The following is a 24,989-nucleotide window of genomic DNA, read 5'->3' on the forward strand; positions in this document are numbered from 1 at the left end:
TTTGAAATTATTACTACTCAGTTGATTATTATTCAGTAATTATTATCAAAACTACTACTCGGTTTATTGATCAAATTAAACTGAAAAATCTACATAAAGAAAACTACAGGGTGTTTATAAAGTCCCGGACCCATTTTGATGTTTAATAACTCATAAAATAATGAAGATGTAAACAAACTTATGGCATTTATTGGTGGAATAACTTATATATTTTCCTTTTCAGGTTTGAATATCTTTACTTTTGTAAATATCGTTTGCGCGTGTGGTTAATTTCTGATAATTTCATTTTCCTGTCTAAATATCGTCTGCTTATTAATTGCATTTTGCTCTTTTTTGTTTTTGGCAACTATTGCAATGTTATGTTTACTTTTGATGTGTTTGTTCTAGTATTTTTGTATGTGATGTTTTATTCGACCGGATATTAAGGAGAATGCATACATCACAAGAGAAAGCACAGATTTTATGGTGGTTCATAAAAACGAAATCCATAATGCAAACACAGAGAAATTGCAGAAGAATTTACCAAAAAGATCCTCCATCCAAAAGCAGCATCTTGCGGTGGAAAAAGAATTTTCTAGAAAGTATCGCAGATAAAAAACGTTCCAGATGTCCCTGCACAAGTGATTTTGATGTTGAGCGTGTCCGAGAGACATTTTTACACAATCCTGGAAGATCTATGAGATGAGCGGTAAGAGAATTGGATATGCCAATTTCGACGGTGTACAAGGTTTTAAGAAAAAATTAAGACTGCATGCATACAAAGTTCAAATTCAAGTTTTGGAACCGGACGATAGGCCTAGTCCTAGGAGGATGGCCTTTGCAACAGATATGCTAAGGAGGATTGAAGATGATGCTGAATTTCTGAAGCTCATAATGTTCTCCGACGAAGCATCCTTCCATCTTTCTGGCATTGTTAATCGCCATAATGTGCGCATATGGGGATCTGAAAATCCCCATGAATACCGTGAGGAACAAAGGAATTCCCCAAAGGTTTAATATACCGAAATGTATCTGCGGATGCCAACATGCTTGCCGGTACCTGGCGTGAAATTGAATATCGACTTGATATTCTCCGTGCGACGAAGAAGGCACACGTGGAAGTTGGTTGACAAGGGTCATCAAACTTTTTGACTCTATCTAACTATTTATGTTATTTATTTTAATCTATCTTTATTATTTTATGAGTTATTAAACATCGAAATGGGTTCGGGACTTTATAAACACCCTGTATATCTAGGTTATTTTGCTTATGCGAAGCAATGCCTAACAAAAATCTTATGAAGCTGATGAGAAAATTATTACTGTTATAAATCAGGGGGGAGTAAATCTTTTTAATCGTACCCTAAAAGAAAATTTATTCAATTCTGATATATATATATAACAAAAAATTAAAATCTGAAATGATGCCATTTAATTTTCTGAACCGTAAAAAATTTCTGTCCTAATTGTGTTGTGGTAACTATGCCATCTGATATTAACTATTTCCAAGTAGTAATATATTCAATAAAATATAAATTATATCTGAAAGATAAATATTTTTTAGATTTATCTTTATTTACAAACCCCCCCCCACCTCTTTTTTTAGTCCAAAGGGATTTGAATCCCGAAGGACTATTAGTTTCATTTTGAAAGATGAATAAATTTAAAAGTTGCAGAAGATATTTCTCATTTCAAATAGAAAGCTGTTGCAAGAAATTTCAATTCCTTATTTTGCATTTAAAAATTTTTTAGTATATTAGTTCTAAAATTGTTTTCATATACTCTGTATCTATTAAAATATGAGCTTCAATTCTATTACTAGCCCAAAGGGCGTTAGCCCAGAAGAGATATTAATTTCGTTTTGGCATTTTGCGTCGGACTCATAAATGTCCGTTCACTTTTCAAACTGTTGCCATAAAATGTTAGAGTCCTGCATTATATTTGAAGAAATTAAATAATGAAAATCTGCGTAAATGTATGTATATTTCTCACATTGTCATAAAATAACGGTACATAGAGTCATCGAATTTTGAATAACGTAATCCTCCAACGAATATGAGCATGTGGAAGACCAAATTTGAAATTTGTTTTATGATCGATTTCCTATTTTTTAAAACTTTGACGAATTTTTTATTAACAAAATCAAGGATTTCAAAGCGAGCAATGGCAACGTTGTGCAGAAAAAACATTTTTATCTCCAGCGCGTGAGTCTCTGTATCGGAAATTCTAAAGGTATGCTCGTTTTAAAACTATTTTGCGATATTGCTGTTGCACTGGATCTTATGGTTTAAGTGCGAGGAACATGATATTTAATAAAGAAAGGTAACACACAAAATGTTAAAAAACGCCCCTTTAGACGTAATTTAAAATCTGAAACATTTCAGTTTTTTTTTTTTTTTTTTTTTTTTGTTTATAATTCCTGAATTAGATTCGTCATCTTCAGAATCTCTAATATAAAACTACAAATCTCATTAACTGCATTTTGCAACCACTGTAGTCTTCAGTATTATGGGAAATGAGAAAAATGAAACATTTCATTTCATTCTGCAGAGAGATGACAACTAAATTCAATTTTTCTCTATATATATATGTTTCCTTTATGAACTTGGCTTATCAATCACTTCACAAAAATAGTTAATACACCGACCATGATTCTTCTTTCCAAACATTGAGCCTTTACTCAAACGTCCTTTAAGTGATGATGGAATCAGAGGATTCATCATAACATTTCGCAGGATCCTGGAAAATGAAAATGTTAGTTTAATATATTTTGCTGTTGAAAACTAATTAAGATTTATATAATTTAAAGTAGCTTTAATGTTAAAGATTAGGCGATTAAGTTTGCCAGTTTTGACAACTAAGTGCAGTGTTTTCTTTAACAAGAAAATAACGTATTTAGAATTTATATTTTAATCAAAAATGAATTCTTTTACATACTTTATATGAAGGTATGAATATTTTTAATCAACCTTTCATTATACTCGCTATTGTAAAAATTATGACTATCACTAATTTCTGTTTCGACTGCACACTACCCATATTCGTTCATTCAAACTCTGCTAGCAGTTTTCCTTAGACTCTATAATTGACCAAGCTATTGCGAAGAGCAATAGTGTTGCCGGTTCCAGAATTAAAGCCCAAGGGCACTTGACATAAAGAAATCCATACGTGGAGAAAATCTCAGATGAGAAAAGGGGAAGAAGAGAAGTACTAAAAGGAGCAAGACAATCCAATCGGATAAGTTCGCAAAACGTGACGAGCGGCCATCATAGCTTTCAAGGAGGACCCAAGACAATGCAAATCAATGACAACAATATGAGAAGATACTCTACAGCAATGTTTCCAGTGACAAATTCAAATACAACTAAACAACCTCAATCAATAGTGCTAAATACAGCACAATACAATACAACTATTAACATACAATTTTAATACAACTATTCAACGCAATAAACTACAGCAACTCAACAACAACTTAAGCAACCTATTTGCAACACTACTATATCATCACAATGCTTAAAATCTCACAGCATTAGTTTTATCAATCTCCAAGAATAATATTTAAGCTACAGAAGAACTTCAATCAAAATCAGATGCATTGGAAGTATAAACAGCTACCAATTTAGGAACTAAGTGAAAAAGTTGTCGTCTCCTCCCATGAAGGTGTGAGCTGCAAGTGGTCTGACGCTTCTATCTTCGAAGAGAATTTCATAATTAAAGACTTGGGAGTAATTAACAAAGTCATGTTGCACAGCTTTGTTGAAGAATTTTTCATTAGATCTTCTGATGTAATCTGGAATCGTCTCGAGTTTTAAGTCTCTGTGTAAAAGTTTATTGCGTATAAGATAGTGTGAATCAGTAATAATGCGCAGAAATTTGTCTTGCACTACTTGTAATTGATGCAGTTGAGTTTGAGTGAACGTGTCCCAAGCAGGAGCAGCATAACAAAGCATCGGTCGAATGCAAGTGGTATATATATGTTTTTTGGTACGCAAGCTAAGATTTGAATATTTTCCAATGACCGGGAGAAATCTGAATATTATGCCCATGGCTTTGCTCTTGACACTATTAATGTGGTTAGACCATGTGAGCCTTTGGTTCAAAATAATTCCGAAGTATTTGGCCTTTGTGACCAGAGGAACAGCTTCCTGAAAAAGGTAGAGATCTTTAAAAGCAATGTTTTTCTTAGTTTTGCTAAGAATTAAAAGTTGTGACTTGCTAGCATTGATTTTTACGCGCCAATTTTGTGCACCAGTCTTCTACGGCATAGAGGTAATTTTGCATTTTGTCTATTGCAGGATTAGCTTGGATGGATTTAATTGCAATCGCCGTATCGTCGGCATAACATGCTAACAGAGAGTAATTGTCCAAACCAGGTTGAGGAAAATCTGATATGTAGAAAAGATATAGCATTGGACCGAAAATACTTCCTTGTGGAACGCTGGATCTTATAAGTCTTGAATTGGATTTCTCATTTCCTTGAGCGACGAAGAAAGTGAGGTTCTGCAAAAAGGAGAAGATCAGAAGAATGAGTTCTCTGGGAAGTCCCAAGTTGATAAGCTTGAAGACGAGTCCCTCATGCCAGACGCGGTGAAAGGCATTTGCCACGTCCAGCATAAAGGGTGCAACACTTTGCTTGTTATGGAATGCAGATCCCACAAATTCTACAAATCTTACTAGCTGTCGAGTAATACTGAGGTTTTTTCTGAATCCGTACTGATCATTAGGTAGCAGGTGAAGAAAAGTTTCCAATCTTGCGGGGATAAGTCTTTCATAAATTTTACCAAGGCTGGATAACAAACTGATTGGACGATAGCCATCAGGCTTGGTCACATCTTTACCCGGTTTGGGAAGAAGAAAGATCTTGGCCTGCTTCCAAGGATCAGGGAAATAGTTGAGAGTAAGACAAGCGTTGAGAATACTAGCGAATTTACTTATAAGATTTCTAGGTAAGGTTACGAAGCATTTTATTAGTAATTTGATCACTTCCAGGAGCTTTTTTGATGTTGAGATATCTAATAATATTAGTAATTTCCATAGGAGAAGTAAGCCTTGGGATGTTATGAGCCGAAGAAGAATGAAGCCAGGAATACACATAATTTTCCAGAACATCTTTAAAGGTCTGATTCATGGGCTTCATATTAGGAGTAAACTGCTTTTCCAGGTATTCAGCGAAAATATCAACTTTATCTTTAAGTGAGTAGGCAATTTTAGTATCCGTATGAATAGGTCTATTGTTAATACTACTTTTTTAAGATTTTGAAGATACTTCCACAAAGAACCATCATTAATATTTAGATATAAAATCTTCTCTTGTTTCCTTTTAAAAATCAGTGATAAGCTTCTTGATTCTTCTATTAAAAATATTGATTTCTCTTTTAAGCGCAGGGTCCCAGTTACGGTGCCAAAGCTTCAGCAATCGGTTTCTTTCTTTGATGATACTGCGATTGAGTCGAATATTATTCAGGGTTGCCTCGCTACCTGGAGAACCGGGAAAAGTCAGGGAATTCGAAAATTGACCAAAATATTCAGGGAAAAGTCAGGGAATTTAAGTATTTTTGTCAAAATCTGGAAAAGTTAGGGAAGTTCATACAACGATGCCGCCAAAAAAAGCGATTTTTGCGCCGACGTCGGAAGAGATAACTTTTTTGGCGAATTATGTATCACGTGAGTGTCATTCGGGTAGCTGGCATAGAGCCAATTTTCGCAGCTCCAATTTGATTGTCTTTTAGAAAGGCAAAGCAACTTTTGGTTTCCAGTATTCTCGAGAATCGCATGTGCAGTGCATGAACTAAAGAAAGTACCTGTTCTCGTATAAAACAAAATGGGTTTAATCCTAGTATACGGTACCATGGAGGTTAGAATCAAAGAATATGTATTGTAAAGAAGAAAAACTTTTCTGCAACAGACGTGGCTCCGTTCCATCATAGAGGGAAACAGCTGTGCATGTCTGATATATCTGTCGCCGAAGATCGAAACTGGTGTCGAAGTTCGAAGGTCACGTTATCAAGAGTTCATAAAATGAATATCGTTTAAAATTTCTTGAACGACTTGCGCTAAAAAGACGTGCCACGCACGTCGAGATGCTTTTGTCTCAAACCGTGAGCGACGTGAACACCACGTCGATAAGCATTTATCGCAAAAATGAAAATAACGTGGTGCACACGTTGCCTAACAACGAGATTGTTTATTTCTCGAGTTAAAGCTCTAGATTGCACTCGCAGATGCGGAGCGGCGTAAATGAGACACTTTACCGCTTGTTATATTGTAGCGCACGGCACCGCAACCGTAAAGTTTAGTCTTAGCGCAAGTGGTTAAACTCTAAAGGAAAAGAAAATATTTTTTGGCGCAAGTAAATTAATTCATGGATTAGTTATTTTCAGGGGAAAAAAAACTACGAAAATCCGTTTTTAAAATTATTGCGTGGATTTATCGCAATAATTTTAAAAACGGATTTTCGTAGTTTTCTTTTTGTCAAAGAGCGTTTCTTCTTAACACGTGTTTCTCAATTTCCTGTACACATCGCGAAGAGAGAAATTCTGGCCGCCAGGTTCCGTCGCCAAATCCCTTGACAAATTTTCCCTCCGCATTCTAACGGCGTAATAGCATTTTACTTGTATGGAACCTTTTCTTCTTTACATAGACGTTCTTTGTTTAGAATAATAATGGGATTTTGCGACATCATGATGCGCAGTAAACGGGTCATTTTGGTCTTGGCGACAATTTTCAAAATCGTGCCAAAGCCTTACCGTATACTACCTTTTTTTTTTTTTTTTTTTTCTTTTTAATAAATACCTTGCCATTTTGCAGTAAAATAAAAAAATAGTAATCAGTCATCTAGGCTAGCCATGTAATATAACTATATTCGCTAAAATATCGTTGATTATTCTAATTCAATTTTTAAGTAATTATTTTTATGTTATTCATATAATTTAATGTTGCTTCTTCCCTCTAAATTTATTTATTATTAGTAAATAATATTTCCAAATTTCAAGAAATTTTCTCTGGCATAATCCTAAAATTAATTATAGTAGTATGATGACATACCATCACGAAATTTAATGCACATATTTTTTCCTTATGTATGCTGCAAAATAAATATAAAATACCTCAATTTATTAAAATAGATTTCTTTCTTTCGTTTAGCTGCAGAACGTCTGCAAAAAAAGCCTTATTTTATTCCAGATTGGGAAGATTCTAATCTCAATCTTCAGTGGAGAAAACAACAACTATTATAATTATATTTGTGTTTTCAAGTGTTAAGGTGCCTTATGTCCTCTGGGATTTATTGAATAATTAAGTGAATTTGCTGCACAATACAAGTAATACCATAATTAATTTACCTCTTAGCACAGCCAACGTACATTACGCGGATAGACTGGAATTTTCTTGAAACACACCTGGAAAACCTGGAAAAGTCAGGGAATTTCATTCTCCTGTTTGAGTGGCAACCCTGATTATTGTTAGTTAATTGAATGGTAACTGTAGCATCTCTGAAAGCTTTCAGTATACTGTCAGTGAAGATTTGAATGGCAAGATCGATATCCTGTTTGGTAGAAAGTGAAGTGAAAATAGGAGGATGTTTGATTAAGATATTGTGAAAAGAAATCCGGTCAGTATTATTTCTGGTAATAGGAGGGTCTTCTTTAGAAACACCAAGAGAAGCAATGACAGGTACATGATCAGATGTAAGTTCTGCCTCGATTTCCAAGGAAATAGGGATAGAAGTATTTGTAAGGATAATATCCAAGATTTCCGAGAGATTTGGAGAGGCAGGACGATAAGTGGCTTCAATAGGTACATGTAATGCGACAGGATGATTGCAGATAAAATTATGCATAATACGTCCATTGAGCAGTTTTCCTATAGATCACTTAGCCTTTCGGTCTGTTCAGTTTGCGATTTAAAAAGGTGATCATATTTTGTGTTGTATATTTTATTACTCGTGAATGCTTGTGTTTTCTTTTTTGCAATGTCCTCTTTTATTTTAACTATAATTTTTAAGTACAGAAAATGCTTAAATGATGACGAAATTAAAATTGCTTAAATATCTATAGATGCAGAAATTTTTATTGAGAGGTATTTAGACTTAAATGACGAAAATGTGGCAAAAAATATTGATGGAAATGATCCCAAAATGCTGTTATTTAATAATGATGTTATTAGTTATGATAATGAAGATAACTGCTATTTAAACTAGGGCACCTTCCCCCACCCCCACCCCAAACATATTCTATAGTAATGAAAAGAATCATTTCTCAAGCAGATGATATTTTCCAACCTTATTCTTTGATATCCCAGTGTTGACATGTGGTCAGTCACACGATAGTAAACAGGAAATTACCTTCTCCGTAGAGCAAATCCCTTACAACTATGACAAGGTCAAGAAGAAGACCATAGAAAAGCATATTTCAGAAATGCTAAAAAATAAAATTATAATCCCTATAATCAGACCCTACGCCAGCCCTTCAGTATTATGCCAAAAGAAAATTAATCTCCCACCCACTGATTTTTAAAGCATGTCGTTTCGCTATTGACTACAAGAAACTATTGTGTTGTTTTTGTGACTTATCTCACATGTCTGACAGCAACATCACACCAAGCCCACGGAATTCATCGTGGCAAACAGAGCAAGATTGTGCCTGCTGTTGGTTAGAACATTAAGCATCATACAGGTGGCAATGTGACTTCACTGAGTTCTGCCCCAATTTTGATGGAGAATACCCCGGGGGGGGCGAGGGTCTCCTATCACGCTTCCTGTACTACCATCCTTTTAAGGGAACTTTCGGCTCTCCATGCATTTAGAGCGCCTCCATGCCGTAAAGACACTATACATTTACAGACATCAATGCTTTCTTCGTAACCTCGAACTCGAACCCTTCGGTATCGCAGTAGGTTCCCCTAAACACTATGCCATCTGGACGACTCTACATAAAACTAAATATCCGGTTTACCCCTTACCAATAATTGAGAAGATAATAAGGTACATGACGACATTAGACCTCTCTGGATGTTTTCAGGAATGTGTGAAATTAGAGGACATACGAAAGACCGCATTTATCTCCAAATCGTAGGTTCACGACTTCTTCAGAATGCCTTTTGGCCTATGCCGAGCCCCTCTCCGTTTCAAAAAGCCATGGATATAACCTTAAAACCTGTCTTCGGAAAATCAACTTCTTTTTATTTAGATGACATAATCACAAGCGATGCTATTGATGAACATATTCAACATTTTGCACGAAGTTTTTCACTTCTAAAAAAAAAACAGTTTTAAAAGCGAATGCAGCAAAATAAAATTCACAGCCAAAGAACTCCGATACTTAGGCTATAAGATATCAAACAGAGGAATCGAACTGAGGATTTTGAAATTGCAACGATAAATAATTATCTGCAACGTAAAACGGCAAAGAAAAATTGACATAATTTTGGAGCTTGTGATCCTATTATAGGACTCTCATAAAGATTTTGCTCACATACTAGAGCCCCTATTAAATTTTAAAAGAAAAAAGACCACATTTGGTCGGCAGAAGCAAATTCAGCGTTTGAAAAACTTAAAGCGCCAATAATCCAAGCCCCCGTGTTGCAATTCGGCGCCCATATAAAGGAAAAGTACCGAAAGGACATTTGCATTAACAACGGCCAAATATGATATAACTGGGGAGACAATTGTCTGAATTATTTCTTGGCAAAAAGTCAATTACGACCGTCGATAAACTCTTTTTTGTTGTTGTTGAAAAGAGATTTGCAGAATTTAAGATGGCAGACATTCAGAAATAGTGAGGAGGCAAATCTAAAAGTCGAATACGGTTCGGGAGAAACCAAAAATTTTGTTATGATAAGAAAAGGCAGAAAACTGATTTTAAAGTCAAGAAGGTCTTAAAAAGTAAGCTGTCTTGTGCGTCAGAAGGAAAGGTGGGGAAGTTTTGTCACAAGTTCGAAGACCCCTTTGTAACTAAGAGAATTAGGCAAACATTGGTATTTTTGAAAGCACAAAATGGTGAATGTGTAAAAGAAAATGTGGACCAGATTAAGCTTTAAAATGAGGGATTCCAAATTTTTCATAACTTCTGGTCCTCTGGTTCCAATAAATCTCTGTTTTAAATGTGCAGTGATCTTCAAAAATAAGAGAATTTTCCGCATTTAGTCGATTATCTTCAGAACTGATAGCTACACTGCGGAAAAAAAAAAAAAAAAAAAAAAAAAAAAAAAAAAAAAAAAAAAAAAAAAGAGGGGGGGGACAGAGTTATATCTCTCGTTCTACTGGGCGGTTGACAAAATTCAACTTGCGTTTTTCATGTCTCGAATTAGGATATGTATTAGATTTATATATAACATTGCTCTAATATAGGTATTTTGACACAAAATCGGACTTTTTCTGAAATAGCATACCAATATTTTTTCCATATTTCGATTCGCTCACCAGCGGCCGAGCGGTAAAGTCGCTGAACATTGGTAGTTCGGTCCGAGATTCGAATCCCGCGAACGGGCTGGCTGCATGGGTGTTTTCGTGGTTTTCCCTATGTGTAACGTGTATACGAGCCAGTTTCCCTTAGAACGTCCTTCCCGAAGGCATCCCTCCCCTTAGGCAGATAACCCTAGTGTGCTTTACTATAATTAAATACACCAACACCATATTTCGATTCTACGACTCAAATTACGCCAAACTACCAAGTTTTGTAAAAATCGCACGAGTAGTTTTTAATAATTTAGTTCCTCAATGTTAATTGAGTTTCAGTGGCGTAGCTAGGGTGGGGCAAGGAGAGACAGCTGTCCCCGGGCGCAGCATCCATGGAGCGCCAAACTGATGATATGAAATTATAGAATGAAATGTTTTCCATTCTTGGCACACAGAAAGGGGTGCAAAATCTTCAGTTGTCCCCGGGCGCTGAAAACCCTAGCTACGCTTTTGTTGAGTTTGGTATATCTCTTTTTTCATTAAACTTATTTGATTCTTACTTTCACATTTCGAAATTTAAGTTCATTCCAAATAAAATTCACCCATTTTTTATGATTTATTTTAAAAATTTGTATTTTTAAATAATTTTTATAAATTTTTCAAAAAAATTTTTAATTATAATCTGTAAAATGTTTACCATCATCTTAAAGTAGATGTATTTCTAAGTATACCTGCAAAAAATTACAATTTTTTATTCAAAATTTCCGAAGATATACGTGAATTTATATATTGGCGCGTTTTGAAATTTGGCATATTTGTTGAAAGCGATAAAACATCAGATGTGGTTTAAACACTTTACTAAAATTATTTGGATTAAATAATATAAAATGGTAGGAACGAGGTGCCTTTTTTTTTCCGCTCCAGCATAATGGAAGGAAAAGGAAAATTGGCTGTCATATATTAAGAAATTCGTCAAGTGAATTATTCTTGGCCAAACTGAAAAAATTTCTCCATAAATTTCGCACCAAATTTTACAAAATTTAATATCTAGGATAATTTGAGTCGTAGAATCGAAATATGGGAAAAAAATTGGTATTGGTAAAATAATATATAAAATTTCAGAAAACGTCCGCTTTTGTGTAAAAATACCTATGTTAGAACAATGTTATATATGAATCTAATATCCTAAGTCGCGCTTTCGAGACATGAAAAACGCAATTTAAATTTTGTCAATCGGCTCAGTAGAACAGGAGATATAGAACTGTCCCTTCCCCCCCCCGCAGTGTACATTTTAATGAAATGTAATACATAGATGGGTTTAAGTAATAAAACAAATACCGTGAAAACTGACATGTTTTATTATTATTATTTGACGATTTATAGCAGAATACCATAAGACGGATTACTGAGGATATTAACTTGATCGATTGGCCATCCAGTTAACTATACCTAAACTCTGTAGAGAATGTTTAGGACGCTCTTGGGAAGGTAACTCCAACTTTTCCCAGAACGCTCCTAAATCTGAGAACAGGAGGAATGGTACCAACTGCTACAAGGACTTATAAACTGCTTTCTTGACAGAATGAAATCATATTGTGACAGCTATATAACTGTTAAAGGGGACCATATGCCCTACTAGCCTCCTTTATTGTTCAACCTTGCAAATTTTGTTTCAGACCTTCGTACAGTGTCCGATTACGACTTTTAGATGTCCTAAGCACTTAAAAGATTTTGGTGTTCCTACGTACATTTACAGCACACTGCCTGCTTTCTCACCATTCCGTCCTTCTTCGTCTTCGTTTCACTGCACTATACATTCCACTGTAAAAACTGGTAATGAAAAATTTTTGTGGTGCTCTCTTTCCTAAGCTTTAAGCACGTGCTTACTTTTCCATTAATGGTTAAAAGTTGTTTTGCCTTTGTGCGTTGACGAACCTCGCGCACAACCATGTATATGTACCATGACTGTTCTGTGGTATATTTTATTGTATTATATCTACCTATGTCTATACTAAAGTTCATTAAAATTTGTCAATTATTAGATTATTGGTCAAATACGAAAATTCTTTTAATTTTGAAGACCAGTGCAATTCTAAAAGAATTTCTGATCATTAAATGTCACGGGAAAAGAAACTATTATAAAAAATCATGACAAATTCTTTGTAAAATAATGGCTAAAATAAAGAGGTTATTATCTCCTAACGAAATTTAAACTATTCAAGTTTTCATTTTTTTTTTTTTTTTTTTTTTTTTCCCTAAGCGATTGGGGCTAAATTTTTCTCATTAATTTTTTTTCATCTTATAAGGTTACTTCAATTAACCAGTTATTTATAATTTCAGCATTTACTATAATTTTTCCTTTCTATCTTCTCACTACTAGAATGTAAATTAGATTAGCTAATTTTAAACTGAGATTTTTTGTGCTGGAAGATGAGGGTATTTCTCCCTTCGCAGGCACATTAAGTTAGTTCTTTGCAGCTCTGATAAGTTGCAATTATTCGGCTTTGCGTTATCGCTGCGGGTATTTGAATTTGATACTCTGGTTAGAACTTCTAAATCAGCTTTAGTAGCCCTGTTGGCAATGCAAAAATGTATTAAAATTAAATTGGAGTAAAATTAAATTTTGTAATCTTTGACGACTGACTGTACTACGTATTAAATTGAAATATGACTGTTCTTTTAGTTGCATTACCACGAGCTGTGGTTGATAATATTAGCACAAGAACGTGCACTTATATTCTAACTTTTGTTTCATAAAAAGGCTTTTTAAAGCCATTTATGCCTTTTTAAAGCCTTTTCAGGCATTATAAAATTATTTTAAATCAAATTTAGCAATTTTGAGTCGTTTAAAAAAGTCGTGGTGAGAAAAACTCCGGGCGTTTCATATTTCAATGCTATGCTAAATAATTATGGATCAACTAATATTGTCGCACTTAGAATAGTTAATACTCGATTTAAATTGTGATAATTCTGCAATGATAGCAATAAGCATGTGAACTGATTAATGGAAAATGTAACTTACAATTTTGCTACTCTTCTTTCATTGGGGTCGAGGACTGAAGTTTCATCAGAGTATTCACAAGCAACACGTTCGAGGCATTTGTTTCTTCGTTCTGTATATTTTGTACATTTGAGAAATGCATTTCCCATTTCTTCTACTAAATTTTGCGATCCTGATTTAGCAATGAAATCTTGAACTTCCATAAAGAGCTGTAACCTCTTTTCTATTTCAAACATTTGTCTAGGATCATTAATTGGGGATCTTCTTTTCCGTTTGCCACCAGCAATTGTACTTATAGTATTGAGTCCTCCACTGGCAATCCAGGGTATCATAGACTGTGTTGCAAGAATGGGTCCAAATACTGCGAGTAATATCAAAGGTGCCAATAAAATGAATAATGCTTTAGCCTCTTTGCCCTTTTTCAGTGCACCCATAGCATGTACTAATCCTCCTCCGCTTCCGCTTCCACCACCTCCAATATGGAATCCATTTGGGATGTTGTCCCATCCACCATCGTACTGACCTCTTACGTAATCATGCTTCTTCATTGGATTATCATAGTCATCCAAATGAAATAAAGGATAGTCTGGATATGGTCTATGAACACTTGCCTGGGCAGCGAGTAATTTCTGATGTGATTCCAAGTCAATAAAATGAGGATTACGATGTACTGGTCTCGGTGACCTTGTTCCAAAATAGCTTCTGGTAAGCAACTCTTCAATATTTTGGATATACTCACTGGAATCCTTACCAGGATGCCCATATTCTGCAGATGCTGAAGCTGAATTATCACTGATAAGAGGTGTCAGATGATGATTTTTTAATGATATATTGTGCCCATGGTATTGCAGAGAGTCTGAAAAAATAGGAAATCCACATTTTTATCAACTGCTGTAGTTATATAATCAAAGTAAATAAAGAAAAATTAAATAAATGGAAAAAGTATTTACAGTCTAAAAATGCGGTTACTTCAGAGAAATTAGTTTGCTGCCTTTCCACCACCCCGAAAAAGTAAAATTTTTCATTTATTTATAACACATTAATAATTATGCCTAAGTTTTCCCTTTTCATGGATTGCCAGTCTAGTATTTAGTTTAAATTTTATATATCCTCATTTTTTATTATGGATTTTTGACAGTTCCTTTCCTCGTGCAAATTCTTTTCAGTGTAAATGATATCATTGATGCGAATTATGTATAGAATTTTGTGAAATAATTTTACTATTTTTCAGCCCAAAGGCGCAATTTGCCCAGAAGGGCTATTAATTTTGCTATGAAATTCTGCGTTGATTTACTATAAACGGCGAATTACGTTTTAAATTGTTGCCAGCAAATATTAGAGTCCTGTATTATATTTAAAGAAATCAAATAACGACGAACCTGCAAAAATGTATGTTTGTTTCTCGCATTGTGATAAAACAGCGGTACCTAGAGCCATCAAATTTTGAATCGTACATCTCCACACAAATATGGGCATCTGGATGCCCAAATTTGGAATCGGAAATTTGTTGTGTTATCTATTTCATATTTTGTAAAGCATTTATGAGTTTTTGATTAAGAAACTCAGCGATTTCAAAGTGAGCAATGGCAACACTGTACGGGAAAAACAAAACGTTTTTATCTCCAGAGCGCGAGACTGTGTAGAGGAAATTCTAAAAATGTGCTCTTTTAAATATTGTTACGAAATGTCCAGGGGCGGTAAGATAGCTTCTCCGCAAGGCAGGTTTAGGGTTGCCAGAAAATGGCAAGGAAATGCAGGATTGCCACGTTTAGTGAGAAATCGCCCATTTGGCGACAAAATTGGCGATATGCCATGGACGGATAGAGAACCTTCCGGAACGAATTCTTACTGGTTTAGCTCAGAATGTTCTCGAACGCAAGCTATATAAACCTTGCTGGTACGCGGAGTCCATCGAGTTGGTAGTCAGAGGCAGTCGAATGAGTTGATCGTCAGTAAGTGCTTAGTCGACTCAGTGAGCGAGTGTCTCGTAGTCTAGTGCCGAGTTGGTCGTCGAGTGTTTCGAGAGAGTCTCTTAGTGCATCATCGAGTCTTATCTTAGAGTGCGTTAAGCTCCAAGAACGACCGAAACGAGTCGGGAGCTGTACGCTAGTGTATCGTCGAGTGCATCGCGAGTTGTAGCGTGGAGAGTCGAGATCACGTAGAGTTCCGAGAACGACCGAGCAGAGTCGGGAGCTGTTCTCTAGTGCTTTGCCGTGGAGCTGTCTTCACCGTTATACCTTGATAGTGTGAAGGCTGTGTCGCTGATTGTTTCAGAGTGTTTATAGTAGTTCTTCGACGACTGTAAACATGGTTTTGGAACTGTCTTGAATAAAATACTGGCCAATAAATTGTGTTTCAATACTTCATCAAGTGTCGTCGTTATTCACTCCAAATCCACGAACCCGTACGTACGTAAGAAAAACATAACAATATTTGTGACATTGCTGTTGCATTGAATTTTATGGCTTAAACACGAAGAGCATGAGTTTTAATAAATAAAGGTAACACACAAAGCGTTAAAAAAACGCCCCTTTGGGAGTAATATAAAATTTGAAAGCTTTCGAATTTTTTTCAGTTATTTTTTTATTTAAAGTTATTGAAAAAAGACATTTCATCTTTCTACATTGTTGTAATTTTTGTAATTATTTAAATCCTTTTGATTGCATTGTTATTTTTGTGAATTATTGTAATAAAGTATATTGGTTTATTTAGAAACTAACTGAAGTACCTGGCATTGCTCGGGTTTTATGCAGAATGAGAGGCTTCCTTTAGCGAGATCGAGATACTTTTGTTTTTTGAAATCCCGTTTTCGAAGGATTCGCGAAAAGCTGACAGAGAACGCATTTAAATTCTGCTAACACTGTTCTAAAGAGAAAATTAATATGGCACCATCTAAAGGTTTTAGCACGAACTGATAGTGGGAATGTAAAATTAGCCTAAGATAGGTGACATGATTTCAAAATTGAAACTGTGTAGAAATATTAATGTTGATTTTTTTTTTTTTTTTTTTTTTTTTTTTTTGTAAAAACAATTATGAATTCCTTGCTTAGCATATATTTTGCAACCCGTTGCAATCCGTCCTTTACTTCGTACAATGAAGTAAAAATAGTTATAGGAAATGTTAATCAATGCTTAATATTATCATCTGGATGAAACACTTATTCAGTATTTAATCCAGTGTATGGCAAACAGATAATCGGCATATTTAAAAAAAACGAAAAGTTAATCGAAATGAGCTATGTTTACATTTTTCCGACTGCAAAATCATCTTAAGAGATTATCAGCTTTAACCTTCAAATTATTCCAATGTTATTCAGAACAATGTAACCATTATTTTTAATCATAATTCACTAATGCAGATCATATTTTGGTTTGAAATGGTTTTCATTAATTACGTTAATAGTGTAAATATTTTCAAAATTATTAGTAAAATAGTTTTTATAAATACTTTATTATTAATGTTTATGTACTAGTACATTATTTTTAATAATGTTTAATGTAATGCAATGCTTATTTTTAATTAGCTCAGATTTTGTACTGATAAGCAATAAACCATTATGGTATGAAATAAATAAAGAAGCAAAATTAATTACTTGCTGATATCTGGGAAAATTTCATCAGCCAATATATATGAAGCTGTATCTATAATTGTTTTTAAACCACTGTTTATCATATCTTTTACATTTACGAATAATATTTCACTCTTTACTCAGGCTCACAGAATCCAAGTCTATAATACCAATGAATCGAATGATCAACCTGGTAATTCATTTCCAATTTCAAGCTAGTGAATGGGCTGGCTGTGTAAACTGCAATGAGCTATGAAATTTTTAACAAAAAGCTCGTACTTTATTTTATGAAAACAAAGTATCAGAGTGTTCCACTTCTTAGAAAAAGAGAAAATACAAATAATTGTGAACAAACAAAAAATATCTTTAAATGTTTTTAATTAAATTAAAATTTACAAAATTATAAGTATTATAAAATATTGTAGAAATTACACAAAATAGCGAATAAGTTTATGCGGCATATGCTGCTGCATATTGTTTTTATCTTTTATATCAGTTGATCTTCTAGAAACCCGTAAGGAGCCCACCTACGCGTTTGCCGTGCGTTGTGACCCGTAAGGCTGGAAAGGAGGGTCCTGGTATTTGAAGGGCGAGGTACTATCCCCAACACACTGCTTTGGCCTCTGCTTCAGATTGAAACGTGAGGCACTTAGTTGTCCCCGCTAGTGTCAATCGGCTGTTCATTTGCCCTTAAGGATAGTGGCTTGGATAAGCTTTCGGGAGTTCCTTCTTTCAAGAGAGCTGACTGTAACTTCAGATTGCGTATGGACCCGGTTAACCCTGGCGCAGACTTCTGGGTCCCCTGTTGGACTCTGTGGTGGATGGGGCTACCTGGTACGAATAATTTCTCTCTTAAATATGGCTAATTCTAAAATATATTTAATTAAAATCAGTCCCGTCTCTCAAACCGTTAGTGCTTCTGAAAAACCTGCTAAAAACGTACGTACAGATGCAAATGCAAATAATCCTAACAATACTCCCCATTTCCTTGTTGTCTCTAGTTCTTCTGGCGAGTTGCAAAAGATGTCTTCTTTTCTGATAAATAAATATATCCGTTCTTGTATTGGTGCGTCCAGAAATATAAAACGTCTCCGCTCTGGAGACTTGCTTATTGACACAACTTCGGCGACCCAATCTGCTTCCTTACTATAAGTAACCAAACTTGGGCAAGCGAATGTCACTATAACAGCACATAAAACATTGAATTATTGTCGAGGTGTCGACCCTTCAGTGGGTTCCTGAAGAAGAGATAGCATCCGAATTGTCTGACCCAAATGTCTGTGGTGCTAAGCGGATCAAGATGCGTAAGGAAGGTCAGTTGATCGATACGAAACACGTGATCCTGACCTTAAACTCGCCTGATCTGCCTAAGAATATTAAAGCCGGATACTTAACTTGTCATGTAAGACCTTATATTCCAAACCCTATGCGATGCTTCCAATCCCAGCGCTTCGGCCATTCGAAGATGTCTTGTCGTGGCAGCCCCACATGCGCCCGATGCTCACAGATTGGTCACAATTGTGATAAATGTGATAATTGTACCGCTGCGCCTTTGTGTATAAATTGCAAGGGAGAACATCCAGCATTTTCTAGCTTGTGCCCAAAATGGAAATCAGAAAAATAATAGCAGACTGCAAAAGTAACTAGGAACATCACATATGCTGAAGCCAGAAGACTGATCCAAAGCACACAGGTTCTATGAATACATCTTATGCCAATGCTCTTAAAACATCTCGTACAGTTTCCACCCAAACTTCAACTAAAACACAAACTCTACCAAATAAAACCCAACCGATTACAAACAACAAGAAAAACGAAAGCTGAACTCATTTAGTACAAAAAAAAAGAGAACAGTGATACAAAGTAAACCAAAAAGTGCCACTCAGAAAGTAATTAAGTAATTAATAAAAATAGAAATCCCAGAAATAGATGTCTTGATGGGATTATTTCTGAATCTGGGGATTCAGATAGTATGGAAGTAGAAAAGGGTCTAGAAGTTGCCAGGCATCTACTTCCACGAAAAACTAAAAAGCAGCACAGAAAGAACAAACACCAATCATAATGGCCACCCTCGTCTCATGGAACTATCGTGGTTTCCACCGAAATTTGCTCGACATCAAAGCTATAACCAATGCTTATCATCCTGTGTGCTTAGCAATACAGGAAACAAATCTGAAACCAGAACAACAAGCAAAACTTCGAAGGTTTTCTTTCGTCAGGAAGGATAACCTTGCAGGTGAGCGTGCCATTGAAGGTGTAGGTCTCCTCACCTCATTGGACTATCCTTCAAATGCACTTTCTTTTGACGACATCCCTCCATGTTGTCGCTACTTAAGCAAATTTTGTATTTGCGTCCAAATGAGCACATTGATCAGCAAGATTTAAATGTTCTTATAGAGCAGCTGCCTGAGCCTTATATCATAATAGGATATTTTAACGGCCATAGTCCGCTCAGGGGAAGTAAAGACACAAATTCTCGAGGAAGACAAATTGAGCAGATGATTGAAGATCATAGCCTTTGTCTCCTGAATAATGGCAGGATACTTATTTCCATGAGCCCTCAAGGACATTCCACGCTCTCGACCTTGCCATCTGTTCACCATCTCTGTTGCCATTTTGCCTGTTTAGTGTCGGAAATTATATTTACAACAGCGATCATTATCCCATTTTTGTATCTCTTGCACGAAGAGGAGCAAACGCCATGTCGAGATCCCCTCGGTTAATACTTCATAGGGCAGACTGGAAACTCTTCTCTTCCACCGTAGAGCTCACAGAGAACATGGTAGAAGATGTGCATATCGATGATGCATTTGAAGCAGTTACTAATGCTATTATTCAGGCAGCTATGCTCAGCATCCCTAGAACCTCAAGAAAAATGCTAAAGTATTCGAAACCATGGTGGAATCGTGACTGCCATGAAACAGTAAAAAAGTAGAAAAAAGCATGGGGAATTTTTCGCAGATACCCTACTTTGCGAAACCTTACAGCATTTAAAAAAGCCAAAGCAAGTGAGTGCACGGAAAGTAAGGAGGTAAAGCCAGAGGTATTCCTGGATTTCATATGTGTCGTCAATAACATCCTCTACGCCTAGTAAGCGGGTTTGGGAAAGAGTTAGAAAAGCATGCGGAATATATAAAGACCACTCACTTTCCTTTTTGTAAAAAGATGGCCGAGTGATTAGCTAAACAGAAGAGATTGTGAATACTATTGGTGAAACATTTGCTGCCGCTTCTTCCATCAGAAATTATTCACCTGCATTTCTTTATACCAAACAGCACTCTGAGAGAAATCTCATCGCTTTCATGTTTTCCAACTTTGAACCTTATAGTAGAGATTTTATTATGCTACAGTTAGAGAGCTTTGTTGCAAATTCATAAGTCTTGTCCGGGTCTTGATTGGGTGTATTACGAAATGCTGAAGCATCTGTCCTATAAGTTACTGACTGCCCTTTTCCACTCTTTACGATAGGGGATGGAAAGAGCGAACTTTTCCCAGTGCATGCAGGAGAGCTGTTGTGATTCCCATTGCTAAGCAAGGGAAAGACCCGAGGAATCCCTCGAACTATTGGCCAATTACCCTTACTAGTTGCGTATGCAAACTGTTTGAAAAAATGGTAAACAATCGCTTAGTCTATTTTTTGGAGCAGAATAAGATAATTTCGCCTTATCAAAGCGGTTTTCGAAAGCGAAGAACAACGATAGATAACATGCTCCTTTTTGGAGACATCTATTCGTAAAGCTTTTTTAAGAAGAAATCACCTTGTCTCAATTTTCTTTGATGTAGAGAAAGTTTATGATAAGGCATGGAGATACGGTATACTTCGCGATCTTCATGACAGTGGCTTGCGCGTCAACCTACCAATTTCCATTCAGAATTTTTTGGGCCCTAGAATTTTCAAATAAAGATTGGCTTTGTTTTCTCTGAGGTTTTCGAACAGGAGGAGGGTGTGCCTCAAGTCTGTGTACTTAGTGTAACCCTGTTTAGCTTAAAAATAAACTCTGTGTTAAAATAACTTTCTTCACCCTATTTTAAGATCTTTATATGTTGATGATCTACAGATTAGCTGTCGAGGGGTAGACATGAGACATATAGAAAGGCAATTGCAGATCGCTTTAACTAGGATCCAGGAATGGTCAGACAAACAAGGCTTTACGTTTTCGAAACAGAAGACCGTGTGTGTGTGCACTTTAGTAGAATGCGAGGTTTCCATCCTGAACCTGTGTTATATTTTAACGGTTCAAAAATTCCAACTGCACTTGAAGTAAAATTTTTAGGGGTCATTTTCGACCAAAAATTAACTTTCCTTTCTTACGTTTTGAACCTGAGAAAAAAGTGTATAAAAGCACTAAATATTTTAAAAGTTTTCACGAACACCTCCTGGGGTGCAGAGCATTGCTCTATGCTTCGCATTTACATTGCAATTGTACGTTCTAAACTGGATTATGGCTCAGTTGTTTATGGATCTGTCCGGTCTTCAGTGTTGTCAAAACCAAATCCTGTTCATCATCAAGCTTTGCGAATCTGTTCTGGAGCGTTCAGGACATCTCCTGTCCAGAGTCTTTATGTTGACTGTTACGAACCATCACTCCGTTTGAGGCGTGAGGAGTTGTCTCTTGTGCAGTATTTTAATGTACTGTTTCAACTTGACTATCCTAATAATCTAATTTTACTTGATAACATCTGTGACCTCTTATTTAAGGCACGACCATCTTGTGTACTTTTTTTTTCTTTAAGAGTTCGTTCTCTGATTGAGAAACTATCTCTGTCTGGTATCTCCCCCCAAGCAGTAGAGCATTTCCAAATTCCACCTTAGAAAAATACAGAAATCCATCTTCTTGAAGTTTTACACAACCATGTTAAAACAAACACTAACGAGACTGTTTACAGACAACTTTTTGCTGAGCATAGGCATAAATATAGCAGTTATGTTCCCATATATACAGATGGATCCAATTCAACTGATCATGTTGGGATGGCATGTGTAATTGGAGGCCACATGGGGAGCAGAAGTTTGCCCCATGCTTCCTCAGTCTTAACATCAAAACTATCTGCTATATATTCTGCGCTTCTGTACACATCAAATCTATGCCATAAAGAAATTCATAATTTATACAGACTCATACAGTGCTTTAAACTTTTAGAAGCTGCTTCCAACACTCACAATCCTGTTATTGTAGATATTCTAAAGTTAACTTTAAAGTTGCGAAAAGCGGGGTTACGAAATTCTGTACTGCTGGGTCCCTGGTCATATTGGTATCAGGGAAAACGAACTGGCAGATATCGCAGCCAAATCTGCTGTTGACTCGTGCAGCCAGCATGTTCCTCTGACGGATATTAAGAAGGTTGTCAAGAGAAAAATCCTTGAAAAGTGGCAGCTATTGTGGGATGTTTAGGTCCTCAATAAACTTCAAAGCGTGACACCTCTAATTGAGTATTGGGACTTCATACGAAACCGAAGGGAGGAAGTGTTGTTAACACTTCTAAGGATTGGTCACTCTCGAGGCACGCACAGCTACCTTTTGAAGGCCGAGAGAGAACCTGTTTGTTCTTTCTGTGGAATTGTTCTAACATTGTGTCACTTTTTAGTCGACTGCGTGTATTTTAACACACTTCGTTTAAAGTATTTTAATGACTCTGATTTGCCTCTGGACCGAATAATCGGGAAACAGGTCAATACTAATTTATTTCAGTATTTGAAAGAAATAAGTTTTTATCATCTAATTTGATAATACCCTTGTATATTAATGTAATTTAAACATACATTTCATATTTTATATCAATTATGTGTCACTGCTTCACATTCCATATTTTTATATAATGAGTAACTTCATTTAACTTTTCAACATTTTATTACTTCTTTTTATTTTATATATCTGTTGTATTAAATTTGAATTGTTTTTTGTGTTTTAATTGTGTTCTCTCAACATATGTCTGGCGCTAATAACTTTTTCAGGCTGTGCGCCATTAAAACCACTAAACCAAACCAAACCGAAGTATTATGTGTAAAGAATTTCGTGATTTTCTTTAACCATAAAGCAAATAGCAGATTTTCCATAGAATATTCTTCAAGAAAGCATGTCTTCCTTTTGTCAGCTACCCTCATATGTTTTGTCATATTCAATTAAAAAGCCATACAAGCCCTCCTTATTCAATATGATTAAGCAATTAATTTCACGTTAGATGGTATGAAGCATTTTAAAAACTAGCTTAAACCGCAGAATTCGCCGTTTAAATCACTTTTTATAAACAATTACAGTGCTAGAACTGTAACAACTGGAATTGGATCGGATTATTTGTCTATGACAGTGCTTCCTAAGCGTTTCAGCCCACCAGAGGAAGAACGTTTGTGGACTTGCCAACGGTTGTTGAACATTGGTAGTTCCAACCTGGGTTCAAATCCAGGCGAGCAGGCTTAGCTGTTTGGGCGTTTTCGTGGTTTTCTCCACGTCTAACGTATATTAGAGCCAGTTTCTCTTAGAAAGTCCCCCACGGAGGCATCCCTTCCCTTAGGCAGATAGCACTAGTATGCTTTCCCAAAATAAACTAAACCAAACCAAATCAAACTCAAGTTTCTCAGCTTTGTGACCTACATGTTGTTGAAGGTATTCGTGGTTCATTTTTGTTTACTGTTACAACTTCACTAAATCGAGACGAGCAGATGAATAAAACAGAATTAAAGTTACCTTAATAAAGTGTAATCCAAGCTGCCGATGTAAGGAACACGATCATTATATTAGCAAACACAAAATAACATATTTATTAGGTATTAGAAGAGAAAACATAGCGATGGTTACAAGCGTTGTTTACTATCCATTGCATAACGCGAGAAGTGAGTGATACAAGGAGAGAATGTTTCTCCTTCTTTTTTTGGGGGGGGATCAAGTCCAATCACAGTTAGCGGGGGTGAGGGGGAAACTAACGTCGGAGTTGTACAGCCTCATCGCTGTCGTTATGAATTGCTCCACACATGTATATATTGCTCAGGTAAAAAAAGAAAAGGAAATTCTTAGATGAAATTATTAATTAATGCTGATAAACAAATAGATATAATCAATAAAATCGTCTGATAATTATAATTAAATTTGCAATTATAAGTAGATGTATGTTATTAATAATCCAGAAAAGCGCATACTAATATTATTAAACTGTTTAATAATGCATAAAGGAAAAAGCTCAGCAAAACTTTTCGCAGTCTATGTAATGCCTCTATTTGGTACCATGTAGTACATACATGTACACATTTTGGTAACTACTGACTTATGGTAAAGAACAGATGAGAGCTCTCTCTATAACTCCATGCTACTTTTTATTCCTGATATATTGATATTCAACGAGACTTAAAAACAACTTTCTTTTAAAAAATATCTCCCCCTATGACTTCTAGCACACCCGTTTACTTTCTCCTCTGTATTTAAAGTTAAAACTACACCCTCGTTCTATACGCGCACTTAATAGCTAAGCTGCGCTAGCTCGAAAGTAAAATACTTAAACACAGAGTTAGATATTTTTTAACCCCACATTCGGTTTTCCTGACATGAATTAACCTCGACATTCTACTCTTGACATTCTGAATCATTGCATAGCATTTGGCATCTTACATCATCGTTGTGTTCGGTGAAAGGAACTATCATCATGAATAAACTGTAACCTGATGAGAAATCAAAAGAAATAAGAAGGAAGAGAGGCAGAGTGTGTGCTAAAGACAATACTGAAAGGAAGCATCTTAATTGCCTTTCACCTCTACAACTCCAGCACTATGAATACATACCTTCAGGCACGAATCGGCGGCGAGTGCCACGGACAACACGAAAAGACATTTCAGGAGAACTGCAGAGCAGCGGTGGAGGAGTTTAGGCTTCGAAGGCCTTCTTTATGATAGATTTCTTTTCCATTTTCGAGCTACTGATGCTATAAAAGTAGGACGTCAGTGAGAATCCTCTTATTTTCACCTTTTGTTTCTGTGCCTTGTAATGCTTGCTTTTCAAGTTTTAATGGACACCTGATTCTTAATATGGACGTTAATTTTGCATAGCTTCCCTCGTGG

The 24,989-nt window shown here is 35.8% G+C and overlaps 1 protein-coding gene across 1 annotated transcript; it reads right to left on the bottom strand.

Annotated features, from left to right (window-relative positions):
- Nucleotides 1-1,113: 1,113 nt before the first annotated feature.
- Nucleotides 1,114-24,762, bottom strand: LOC118198215 (uncharacterized). Its single transcript, XM_035369838.2, has 3 exons — nucleotides 24,714-24,762; nucleotides 13,398-14,232; nucleotides 1,114-2,718 (listed from the first exon to the last, which is right to left on the bottom strand). Exons 1-3 carry the CDS (start codon nucleotides 24,760-24,762, stop codon nucleotides 2,577-2,579), a joined length of 1,026 nt encoding a protein of 341 aa, XP_035225729.2. The 3' UTR covers nucleotides 1,114-2,576.
- Between the last annotated feature and the right edge of the window lie 227 nt (nucleotides 24,763-24,989).

Source organism: Stegodyphus dumicola, chromosome 3, assembly GCF_044657685.1.
Source record: "Stegodyphus dumicola isolate Sdum_Otavi_A_Nest chromosome 3, ASM4465768v1".
Lineage (NCBI taxonomy): Eukaryota > Metazoa > Arthropoda > Arachnida > Araneae > Eresidae > Stegodyphus > Stegodyphus dumicola.